At 47.6% G+C, this 13,580-nt stretch overlaps 1 protein-coding gene across 1 annotated transcript in view; it reads right to left on the bottom strand.

Moving 5' to 3' along the window:
* The window catches only part of LOC119962094 (low-density lipoprotein receptor-related protein 1-like), a 2,271,162-nt gene that overhangs the window by 385,992 nt on the left and 1,871,590 nt on the right, over positions 1–13,580 (bottom strand). The window contains 1 exon segment of the mRNA XM_038789946.1: positions 12,888–13,016. Within this exon segment, the coding sequence (XP_038645874.1) occupies positions 12,888–13,016 (129 nt within the window).

Here is a 13,580-nt window from a genome sequence, read left to right on the forward strand (position 1 = left end):
CAAATTACCCAGCCTTCAGAACAGCAACCACAACACCACAAAACCCTGCCAGGGTAATCTCTGCAAGACATGCCAGATCATCGACATGGACACCACCATTACACGTGGAAACACCACCCACCAGGTACGCGGCGCATACTCGTGCGACTCGACCAATGTAGTCTACCTCATACGCTGCAGGAAAGGATGTCCCGAAGCGTGGTACATTGGCGAGACCATGCAGACACTGCGACAACGAATAAACGGGCATCGTGCGACTATCAACAGGCAGGACTGTTCCCTTCCAGTTGGGGAACACTTCAGCAGTCAAGGACATTCAGCCTCTGATCTCCGGGTCAGCATTCTACAAGGAGGCCTTCAGGAGACGCGACAACGCAAAATTGCTGAGCAAAAACTTATAGCTAAGTTCCGCACGCATGAATGCGGACTCAACCGGGATCTGGGATTCATGTCGCATTACATTCGGCCCCCACCAACAAGCCTGGACTTGCAGAGGCCTACCGACTGAACTGGCTTGGGACAATTCACACCTCTTTAACCTGGAGTTACCTCTCTCTCTGCATCTTTGATGATTTGATTGCCTGCAGGTGCTCGCATTCCGGGGCATCTCTGACTGTGTCTATATAAACATTTCTGGAACAAGCCTTTCCATTCACCTGAAGAAGGAGCCGTGCTCCGAAAGCTCGTGTTTGAAACAAACCTGTTGGACTTTAACCTGGTGTTGTAAGACTTCTTACTGTGCTCACCCCAGTCCAACGCCGGCATCTCCACATCATGGCTACCATTGACACCGCAAACTGCCGGCTCAAAGTGGAGAGGATCTCCAGGAAGATCGCGCATATAGACACTGACATTCAGTTTCTACAAAGATGCAAAAAAGCAGACAAGATCCCGAAAGGACTACAGATCAAAAACCCACTCAAGTCGACTTACAACACAGACTACGCTGAAAGACTCTGCCACCGCACCTCTGTCACACTCCTCAAACACCTCGTACACCAACTCTACAGCAGTCGACGCAACCTGGAAACCAAGAGAGAGGCCATATTCTCAACTTGCGCTCAGGACACAGCAGACCAGCTGCGGAACACCGCCAAACAGATGAGACAGCAATACTATGCCACCTACATGCACACCAAGAACAGGAAGCTTGAGAAACTTGGCATCACCACCAGCAGCAATCAAGCTTCTCCCGGTACAACAGTCGAAAACAATACAGGGAAATCCATTGTCAACTTGTCAGACTACACCCTTCAACCAGACGAAATCGAAGTCCTCAGCAGAGGGCTCAATTTCTGCACCACCACCAAAATGGACCCCATCAGTCTCGCGGCAGATACGGAGGAATTCATCAGGCGAATGAGGCTCCGGGAATTCTTCCACAGACCCCAAGAGGCCGACAGCGAACCCAGGGACACGACCAATGAACCGGAACAGCAGACCGCGAGATCTGCAGTGCAGCAACCGAAAAGGAAAGAGTCAAATTGGACTCCTCCGGAAGGCCGCTGCCCTAGACTCGACATGTATGCTCAAGCCGTCAGAAGTCGTGTCAATGCCAGATTCATCACTCGCAATCACAAGGCAGCCTCAAACGTCACCCAAGCACAACGCAACGCCATCCGCACTCTCAAGACCAACCGCAACATCGTCATCAAACCAGCAGACAAAGGAGGGGCCACCGTCATACTGAACAGAACAGACTACTGCAAAGAAGTATACCGACAACTCGACAACCAGGAACACTACAGGCAGTTACCCGCAGATCCAACCAAGGAACACATCCGCCAACTCAGCAGACTGATCAAGACCTTAGATCCAGACCTTCAGAACACCCTACGTGCTCTCATCCCTCGTAATCCCCGCATTGGAGATCTCTACTGCCTCCCGAAAATACACAAGGCCAACACACCAGGCCGTCCTATCGTTTCAGGCAATGGGACCCTGTGTGAGAACCTCTCTGGCCACATCGAGGGCATCTTGAAACCCATCGTACAAGGTACACCCAGCTTCTGTCGCGACACGACGGACTTCCTACAGAAACTCAGCACCCATGGACCAATTGAACCAGGAACATTCCTCGTCACAATGGATGTCTCGGCACTCTACACCAGCATCCCCCATGACGACGGCATTGCTGCAACAGCCTCAGTCCTCAACACCGACAACTGCCAATCTCCAGACGCAATTCTGCAACTCATCCGTTTCATTCTGGACCACAACGTCTTCACCTTCGACAACAAATTCTTCATCCAGACGCACGGAACAGCCATGGGGACCAAATTTGCACCTCAATATGCCAACATCTTCATGCACAAGTTTGAACAGGACTTCCTCACCACACAGGACTTTCAACCGATGCTATACACCAGATACATCGATGACATTTTTTTCCTTTGGACCCACGGCGAGACATCACTGAAACGACTACACGATGACATCAATAAGTTCCATCCCACCATCAAACTCACCATGGACTATTCTCCAAATTCAGTTCCATTCTTGGACACACTCGTCTCCATCAAGGACGGTCACCTCAGCACCTCGCTTTACCGCAAGCCCACAGATAATCTCACGATGCTCCACTTCTCCAGCTTTCACCCGAAACACATTAAAGAAGCCATCCCCTATGGACAAGCCCTCCGTATACACAGGATCTGCTCAGACAAGGAGGAGCGCAACAGACACCTACAGATGCTGAAAGATGCCCTCGTACGAGCGGGATATGGCGCTCGACTCATTGATCGACAGTTCCACCGCGCCACAGCAAAAAACCGCACCGACCTCCTCAGAAGACAAACACGGGACACCACTGACAGAGTACCCTTCGTCGTCCAGTACTTTCCTGGGGCGGAGAAACTACGACATCTTCTTCGCAGCCTCCAACACATCATCAGCGAGGATGGACATCTTGCCAAGGTCATCCCCACACCCCCACTACTGGCCTTCAAACAACCGCGCAACCTCAAACAAACCATTGTTTGCAGCAAATTACCCAGCCTTCAGAACAGCAACCACAACACCACAAAACCCTGCCAGGGTAATCTCTGCAAGACATGCCAGATCATCGACATGGACACCACCATTACACGTGGAAACACCACCCACCAGGTACGCGGCGCATACTCGTGCGACTCGACCAATGTAGTCTACCTCATACGCTGCAGGAAAGGATGTCCCGAAGCGTGGTACATTGGCGAGACCATGCAGACACTGCGACAACGAATAAACGGGCATCGTGCGACTATCAACAGGCAGGACTGTTCCCTTCCAGTTGGGGAACACTTCAGCAGTCAAGGACATTCAGCCTCTGATCTCCGGGTCAGCATTCTACAAGGAGGCCTTCAGGAGACGCGACAACGCAAAATTGCTGAGCAAAAACTTATAGCTAAGTTCCGCACGCATGAATGCGGACTCAACCGGGATCTGGGATTCATGTCGCATTACATTCGGCCCCCACCAACAAGCCTGGACTTGCAGAGGCCTACCGACTGAACTGGCTTGGGACAATTCACACCTCTTTAACCTGGAGTTACCTCTCTCTCTGCATCTTTGATGATTTGATTGCCTGCAGGTGCTCGCATTCCGGGGCATCTCTGACTGTGTCTATATAAACATTTCTGGAACAAGCCTTTCCATTCACCTGAAGAAGGAGCCGTGCTCCGAAAGCTCGTGTTTGAAACAAACCTGTTGGACTTTAACCTGGTGTTGTAAGACTTCTTACTGTGCTCACCCCAGTCCAACGCCGGCATCTCCACATCATGGCTACCATTGACACCGCAAACTGCCGGCTCAAAGTGGAGAGGATCTCCAGGAAGATCGCGCATATAGACACTGACATTCAGTTTCTACAAAGATGCAAAAAAGCAGACAAGATCCCGAAAGGACTACAGATCAAAAACCCACTCAAGTCGACTTACAACACAGACTACGCTGAAAGACTCTGCCACCGCACCTCTGTCACACTCCTCAAACACCTCGTACACCAACTCTACAGCAGTCGACGCAACCTGGAAACCAAGAGAGAGGCCATATTCTCAACTTGCGCTCAGGACACAGCAGACCAGCTGCGGAACACCGCCAAACAGATGAGACAGCAATACTATGCCACCTACATGCACACCAAGAACAGGAAGCTTGAGAAACTTGGCATCACCACCAGCAGCAATCAAGCTTCTCCCGGTACAACAGTCGAAAACAATACAGGGAAATCCATTGTCAACTTGTCAGACTACACCCTTCAACCAGACGAAATCGAAGTCCTCAGCAGAGGGCTCAATTTCTGCACCACCACCAAAATGGACCCCATCAGTCTCGCGGCAGATACGGAGGAATTCATCAGGCGAATGAGGCTCCGGGAATTCTTCCACAGACCCCAAGAGGCCGACAGCGAACCCAGGGACACGACCAATGAACCGGAACAGCAGACCGCGAGATCTGCAGTGCAGCAACCGAAAAGGAAAGAGTCAAATTGGACTCCTCCGGAAGGCCGCTGCCCTAGACTCGACATGTATGCTCAAGCCGTCAGAAGTCGTGTCAATGCCAGATTCATCACTCGCAATCACAAGGCAGCCTCAAACGTCACCCAAGCACAACGCAACGCCATCCGCACTCTCAAGACCAACCGCAACATCGTCATCAAACCAGCAGACAAAGGAGGGGCCACCGTCATACTGAACAGAACAGACTACTGCAAAGAAGTATACCGACAACTCGACAACCAGGAACACTACAGGCAGTTACCCGCAGATCCAACCAAGGAACACATCCGCCAACTCAGCAGACTGATCAAGACCTTAGATCCAGACCTTCAGAACACCCTACGTGCTCTCATCCCTCGTAATCCCCGCATTGGAGATCTCTACTGCCTCCCGAAAATACACAAGGCCAACACACCAGGCCGTCCTATCGTTTCAGGCAATGGGACCCTGTGTGAGAACCTCTCTGGCCACATCGAGGGCATCTTGAAACCCATCGTACAAGGTACACCCAGCTTCTGTCGCGACACGACGGACTTCCTACAGAAACTCAGCACCCATGGACCAATTGAACCAGGAACATTCCTCGTCACAATGGATGTCTCGGCACTCTACACCAGCATCCCCCATGACGACGGCATTGCTGCAACAGCCTCAGTCCTCAACACCGACAACTGCCAATCTCCAGACGCAATTCTGCAACTCATCCGTTTCATTCTGGACCACAACGTCTTCACCTTCGACAACAAATTCTTCATCCAGACGCACGGAACAGCCATGGGGACCAAATTTGCACCTCAATATGCCAACATCTTCATGCACAAGTTTGAACAGGACTTCCTCACCACACAGGACTTTCAACCGATGCTATACACCAGATACATCGATGACATTTTTTTCCTTTGGACCCACGGCGAGACATCACTGAAACGACTACACGATGACATCAATAAGTTCCATCCCACCATCAAACTCACCATGGACTATTCTCCAAATTCAGTTCCATTCTTGGACACACTCGTCTCCATCAAGGACGGTCACCTCAGCACCTCGCTTTACCGCAAGCCCACAGATAATCTCACGATGCTCCACTTCTCCAGCTTTCACCCGAAACACATTAAAGAAGCCATCCCCTATGGACAAGCCCTCCGTATACACAGGATCTGCTCAGACAAGGAGGAGCGCAACAGACACCTACAGATGCTGAAAGATGCCCTCGTACGAGCGGGATATGGCGCTCGACTCATTGATCGACAGTTCCACCGCGCCACAGCAAAAAACCGCACCGACCTCCTCAGAAGACAAACACGGGACACCACTGACAGAGTACCCTTCGTCGTCCAGTACTTTCCTGGGGCGGAGAAACTACGACATCTTCTTCGCAGCCTCCAACACATCATCAGCGAGGATGGACATCTTGCCAAGGTCATCCCCACACCCCCACTACTGGCCTTCAAACAACCGCGCAACCTCAAACAAACCATTGTTTGCAGCAAATTACCCAGCCTTCAGAACAGCAACCACAACACCACAAAACCCTGCCAGGGTAATCTCTGCAAGACATGCCAGATCATCGACATGGACACCACCATTACACGTGGAAACACCACCCACCAGGTACGCGGCGCATACTCGTGCGACTCGACCAATGTAGTCTACCTCATACGCTGCAGGAAAGGATGTCCCGAAGCGTGGTACATTGGCGAGACCATGCAGACACTGCGACAACGAATAAACGGGCATCGTGCGACTATCAACAGGCAGGACTGTTCCCTTCCAGTTGGGGAACACTTCAGCAGTCAAGGACATTCAGCCTCTGATCTCCGGGTCAGCATTCTACAAGGAGGCCTTCAGGAGACGCGACAACGCAAAATTGCTGAGCAAAAACTTATAGCTAAGTTCCGCACGCATGAATGCGGACTCAACCGGGATCTGGGATTCATGTCGCATTACATTCGGCCCCCACCAACAAGCCTGGACTTGCAGAGGCCTACCGACTGAACTGGCTTGGGACAATTCACACCTCTTTAACCTGGAGTTACCTCTCTCTCTGCATCTTTGATGATTTGATTGCCTGCAGGTGCTCGCATTCCGGGGCATCTCTGACTGTGTCTATATAAACATTTCTGGAACAAGCCTTTCCATTCACCTGAAGAAGGAGCCGTGCTCCGAAAGCTCGTGTTTGAAACAAACCTGTTGGACTTTAACCTGGTGTTGTAAGACTTCTTACTGTGCTCACCCCAGTCCAACGCCGGCATCTCCACATCATGGCTACCATTGACACCGCAAACTGCCGGCTCAAAGTGGAGAGGATCTCCAGGAAGATCGCGCATATAGACACTGACATTCAGTTTCTACAAAGATGCAAAAAAGCAGACAAGATCCCGAAAGGACTACAGATCAAAAACCCACTCAAGTCGACTTACAACACAGACTACGCTGAAAGACTCTGCCACCGCACCTCTGTCACACTCCTCAAACACCTCGTACACCAACTCTACAGCAGTCGACGCAACCTGGAAACCAAGAGAGAGGCCATATTCTCAACTTGCGCTCAGGACACAGCAGACCAGCTGCGGAACACCGCCAAACAGATGAGACAGCAATACTATGCCACCTACATGCACACCAAGAACAGGAAGCTTGAGAAACTTGGCATCACCACCAGCAGCAATCAAGCTTCTCCCGGTACAACAGTCGAAAACAATACAGGGAAATCCATTGTCAACTTGTCAGACTACACCCTTCAACCAGACGAAATCGAAGTCCTCAGCAGAGGGCTCAATTTCTGCACCACCACCAAAATGGACCCCATCAGTCTCGCGGCAGATACGGAGGAATTCATCAGGCGAATGAGGCTCCGGGAATTCTTCCACAGACCCCAAGAGGCCGACAGCGAACCCAGGGACACGACCAATGAACCGGAACAGCAGACCGCGAGATCTGCAGTGCAGCAACCGAAAAGGAAAGAGTCAAATTGGACTCCTCCGGAAGGCCGCTGCCCTAGACTCGACATGTATGCTCAAGCCGTCAGAAGTCGTGTCAATGCCAGATTCATCACTCGCAATCACAAGGCAGCCTCAAACGTCACCCAAGCACAACGCAACGCCATCCGCACTCTCAAGACCAACCGCAACATCGTCATCAAACCAGCAGACAAAGGAGGGGCCACCGTCATACTGAACAGAACAGACTACTGCAAAGAAGTATACCGACAACTCGACAACCAGGAACACTACAGGCAGTTACCCGCAGATCCAACCAAGGAACACATCCGCCAACTCAGCAGACTGATCAAGACCTTAGATCCAGACCTTCAGAACACCCTACGTGCTCTCATCCCTCGTAATCCCCGCATTGGAGATCTCTACTGCCTCCCGAAAATACACAAGGCCAACACACCAGGCCGTCCTATCGTTTCAGGCAATGGGACCCTGTGTGAGAACCTCTCTGGCCACATCGAGGGCATCTTGAAACCCATCGTACAAGGTACACCCAGCTTCTGTCGCGACACGACGGACTTCCTACAGAAACTCAGCACCCATGGACCAATTGAACCAGGAACATTCCTCGTCACAATGGATGTCTCGGCACTCTACACCAGCATCCCCCATGACGACGGCATTGCTGCAACAGCCTCAGTCCTCAACACCGACAACTGCCAATCTCCAGACGCAATTCTGCAACTCATCCGTTTCATTCTGGACCACAACGTCTTCACCTTCGACAACAAATTCTTCATCCAGACGCACGGAACAGCCATGGGGACCAAATTTGCACCTCAATATGCCAACATCTTCATGCACAAGTTTGAACAGGACTTCCTCACCACACAGGACTTTCAACCGATGCTATACACCAGATACATCGATGACATTTTTTTCCTTTGGACCCACGGCGAGACATCACTGAAACGACTACACGATGACATCAATAAGTTCCATCCCACCATCAAACTCACCATGGACTATTCTCCAAATTCAGTTCCATTCTTGGACACACTCGTCTCCATCAAGGACGGTCACCTCAGCACCTCGCTTTACCGCAAGCCCACAGATAATCTCACGATGCTCCACTTCTCCAGCTTTCACCCGAAACACATTAAAGAAGCCATCCCCTATGGACAAGCCCTCCGTATACACAGGATCTGCTCAGACAAGGAGGAGCGCAACAGACACCTACAGATGCTGAAAGATGCCCTCGTACGAGCGGGATATGGCGCTCGACTCATTGATCGACAGTTCCACCGCGCCACAGCAAAAAACCGCACCGACCTCCTCAGAAGACAAACACGGGACACCACTGACAGAGTACCCTTCGTCGTCCAGTACTTTCCTGGGGCGGAGAAACTACGACATCTTCTTCGCAGCCTCCAACACATCATCAGCGAGGATGGACATCTTGCCAAGGTCATCCCCACACCCCCACTACTGGCCTTCAAACAACCGCGCAACCTCAAACAAACCATTGTTTGCAGCAAATTACCCAGCCTTCAGAACAGCAACCACAACACCACAAAACCCTGCCAGGGTAATCTCTGCAAGACATGCCAGATCATCGACATGGACACCACCATTACACGTGGAAACACCACCCACCAGGTACGCGGCGCATACTCGTGCGACTCGACCAATGTAGTCTACCTCATACGCTGCAGGAAAGGATGTCCCGAAGCGTGGTACATTGGCGAGACCATGCAGACACTGCGACAACGAATAAACGGGCATCGTGCGACTATCAACAGGCAGGACTGTTCCCTTCCAGTTGGGGAACACTTCAGCAGTCAAGGACATTCAGCCTCTGATCTCCGGGTCAGCATTCTACAAGGAGGCCTTCAGGAGACGCGACAACGCAAAATTGCTGAGCAAAAACTTATAGCTAAGTTCCGCACGCATGAATGCGGACTCAACCGGGATCTGGGATTCATGTCGCATTACATTCGGCCCCCACCAACAAGCCTGGACTTGCAGAGGCCTACCGACTGAACTGGCTTGGGACAATTCACACCTCTTTAACCTGGAGTTACCTCTCTCTCTGCATCTTTGATGATTTGATTGCCTGCAGGTGCTCGCATTCCGGGGCATCTCTGACTGTGTCTATATAAACATTTCTGGAACAAGCCTTTCCATTCACCTGAAGAAGGAGCCGTGCTCCGAAAGCTCGTGTTTGAAACAAACCTGTTGGACTTTAACCTGGTGTTGTAAGACTTCTTACCAAGATCATCTTGAGCACTGAGCACTACCCCAAGGAAGTAATACTAAATCTGTGAAGCATGCACCTGCTGTTCTTTCTCAAAAAGGCAGCTTTCATTCTCCCACCCCTGTCACTTCATCAGTGTCCTTGTTCTTGCCTGTCAGACAGTTGACACCCATGCTGAGATAGTGCTGTCCACTATTGGGCTCTGTAGGCTCGGAGCTGTTTGAAATTGTTAGAATTCAAAGAATCATAGGATTTACAGTGCAGAAGAAGGCCCTTTGGCCCATCAAGTCAGCACCGGCCCTTGGACAGAGCACCCGACATAAGCCCACACCTCCACCCTATTCCCGTAACCCAGTAACCCCACCTAACCTTTGTGGACACTAAAGGGCAATTTAGCATGGCCAATCCACCTAACCTGCACATCTCTGGATTATGAGTGGAAACCGGAGCACCCGGAGGAAACCCACGCAGACACTGGGAGAAAGTGCAGACAGTGACCCAAGCCGGGAATCGAACCTTGGATAATGGATCTGTGAAGCAACAGTGCCGCCCCCAAGGCCATTTTATATACCCTCCAGTGAAAGTCAGTCGCCTTCCACCTGCCAGCCTACAGCCAACTGGGTAGCAGGAGCAAAACGTCAGGCAAAATCACAGGATCAACACTGAGGGAATGTGAAAGTGTAGTTGACTTGTACATACAATATGGAATAATCTGTTTATCAATTTGGTTTTGGATATTAATTTTGGAGTGGTTTTATATTTTTGCATCATAGACATATGGACACTGGAATAGTTAGTGACAGAGGGAAAAAAAAGTTGGTGAATGGGAAATACTGTTTACGCAACTTGGATGAATTCTTCACAGACAGCCCAGGCCAGCGTTGCGAGTGGCTGAGGACATGACACAATTTCTTTTTGGTGGCAAAATTAATGTCCTTTTGACCTTTGGGAATTGAACTGCAGTTTTTCATAGGCTTTTGTGACTCATGAATCTTTTTTTTTGACAGCGCTGTGAGGTTAATACAGTTTCTGAACATTTTGTTCGAGCTACAATGCATTTTTATGTGATCTTCCTCAGGGTGTTCATAACATTGCTGATGCTCCAAGAAATACATTTATGTCATCTAAATTGTTTTACATCAATAAATAATTCTGGCTTGAAAAATGATACCCACTGCTGTGTTCATGTGGAATCCATTGTACATCTGAACAGCTAACATGGTGTGATATCTAATTTATGTTGCTTTTTCATGTAGGTATATAAAGTTAAAAGTTTGCTGTCTAGTGTGTTTTCTTTACAGTTGTAAAGCTTGTGGTTTTCCTTGGCCGTAAAATGCATCAGTAGACAGGCAGTTTCTTTAATCTATGTGTAAATGAGATTGTCTCATGTTAATTGCTGTCACCAGCTACACTGATGCATCCTGGGTGGTGGAATATCAAGAGCTGTTGCGTTCCTTCAGTCACAGAAGTGCTAAGACGTCTAATATTTGAGACAGGACGCATCTGCTTATTCATAAGAATTCAGTGAGATTTTCTTATAATATTGTAATTAATCTTCAGAAAATCTTAAAACATATCTTCTGTCAAACTGATGTATATACTTTGATACTTGCTGTTTTTCATGCTTGCCTACTGAAATAGAAAATGGTATTTTGAAAGCCCAACTGGAACAGACACATTTATTTAAGTCTGTTAATATTCATTAATTATAGGGTGTATTACCTTTGAAGCAATATATTTGAATAATGCAATTAACTTCTGATTGGCATTTTTCTCTAGCTTCTTTCCTCCTGTTCTCTCGGGCTCCCTCCTCACTTGACTTTATTTGCACTAAACTGCAGGTTTCATTCACAATGAAATGCTTTTTCTCTTCAGGTAAGTCCTCCTTCTATTTGTTACCACTCCTCATCCAAAATTGCACCCTTGACAACTTTGGCTCTTCTAAGCATCTCCACATCACATACTATCCTACTCCCTCCGAAGTACTTGAATGTGTTGTCACCTTTCAAATCCACAATTTCAAGTTTGGACCTCTCTAATAAGACTCTGTTACACCAATGTAATTGCACTTATCAAAGTCAAAAATGACACACTTGTGATGGTGTCCATGTTGCAACATCCTTCCCGATAACTGTTATCTTCTCTGCAGCCTTTGATATAGTTAACACATCTTCCTCCTCCAAAGGCTCTCCTCTATTGTCCAGTGCAATATGACTACCCTCTGGGTTACACATACAATACCATCAATCTCACTCCAGAGATGTAGGCAGTCACTCCTGTGAAGTACTGGAAGGAATGCTGCTCAATTAGAGGTGTAATTTTTAGATATTAAACCAAGACCCTCTCTGCCTTCCCAGACCGATGCAAAACATTCTGTGGCACTCTTTTGGAAAAAAAAGCAGGGGAGTTCTCACCTGCACCCTTGCCAAAATTTATCTTTCAACCAACATGACATACAAATGATACAGCCATGGGTACATTCCTGTTTGTGGAACCGTGTTATGTGCAAAATGACTGCTGTGTCTCTTATATTACAACAGTGAATGTGCTTCAGAAAAGTACTTCATTGCCTGGAAAGTGCATTGGGACTTCCTGAGGTTGTGAAAGGTTTATATCGATACAAATGGTAAATGAAAATGTCAATCTGTAGAAACTGCAGGCCTTCCTGCAGCTTTTGTGAGAAATACTGAATATTTTCTGCCCGACTATTGTATAATGGGCCTTAACATATAAAATGCATCTGCACACTGATTAAATTCACTTTTTTCTCTCATTAATGTTACAATAATTTAACAGTTATATATAATCTATAATTTAAAGTTTTCATGCTTGTACCTTGTTTTTTAAGCAAATTGTCAAGTCATGTTTCATCTTTGATATGTATCTCATTCAGAATTTGTCTCTCCAATGTTATGCACAGTCTTCCTGGTTATAGTACTAAGGAATGAACCCATATCAGAGCTGCTAGATTAGATAAATGGCATCAGAGACTAGCTTTGAAAGCATTCAGTACATGAGGTCAAAGCAAGTGAGGGATGATTTTATGATTTGCAAATATGCCACAGATTGCAAAAAGAAAAGTCACTGCTGAAAATCTAGCCTCAAGTGATTATTCACTTTGGTTACTGATGGAAGTTTGAGAGTAATGATGCTGGGTGAAAAAGCTAATGTCTACATTCACACACTTCCTACCTAATAAAACAGATTACTTACCACAGTATGATTGCTTTTCATCTGATTTATCTTTGCAGTGAACAATTCCATCGCATGTCAAATGGTATCCAATGCAATCTTTGTTTCCACATTCAAATTCAGTGTGAATATTGCAAGATGAGTTCTTGGCTAAAACAAATGTTGTGTTTAAGAGCAAATCATATAGATACAGAATGTCTCCTGGCACTGCAAAAGATTCAATGGTTGCTTATGATTAATTTTGCAATGTTCAGTCCTACAGTTTCCTTATACAGTGGACTCCTGCAAACCTACTAAATAGCCAATAGTGGTCCAGTGCTGGATCGGGCAACTTTCGTCTCTCTATTGCTTCCTTCTAGAGACAGCCTTGTTGAGATTGTCAGATTCATCCACTAAAAACTGAGATTGTATTTTAAACTTGTAGTTCAAATTAATTCTTACATGTAATGTTTTCCTTTGATTGTTTAGTTCTGCAGAAGTGATTTCAAGAATACAAAGTGACAACACAAAGAAGCTATCAACCTAGAAACCACAATGCAAGATTTGAAATTTTAATACATTTTCATGCAATTGTTGGGTACTTCAACAAAGGTATTCACCAATTTAACTAACAGGTTATATAATAAAAAAATGTTTATTGTCACAAGTAGGCTTACATTGGAATGAAGCTACTGTGAAAAACCCCTTGATAAAATAGAGACAAATGTCATTTGT

The sequence above is a fragment of the Scyliorhinus canicula genome, chromosome 2 (assembly GCF_902713615.1).
Source record: "Scyliorhinus canicula chromosome 2, sScyCan1.1, whole genome shotgun sequence".
NCBI lineage: Eukaryota > Metazoa > Chordata > Chondrichthyes > Carcharhiniformes > Scyliorhinidae > Scyliorhinus > Scyliorhinus canicula.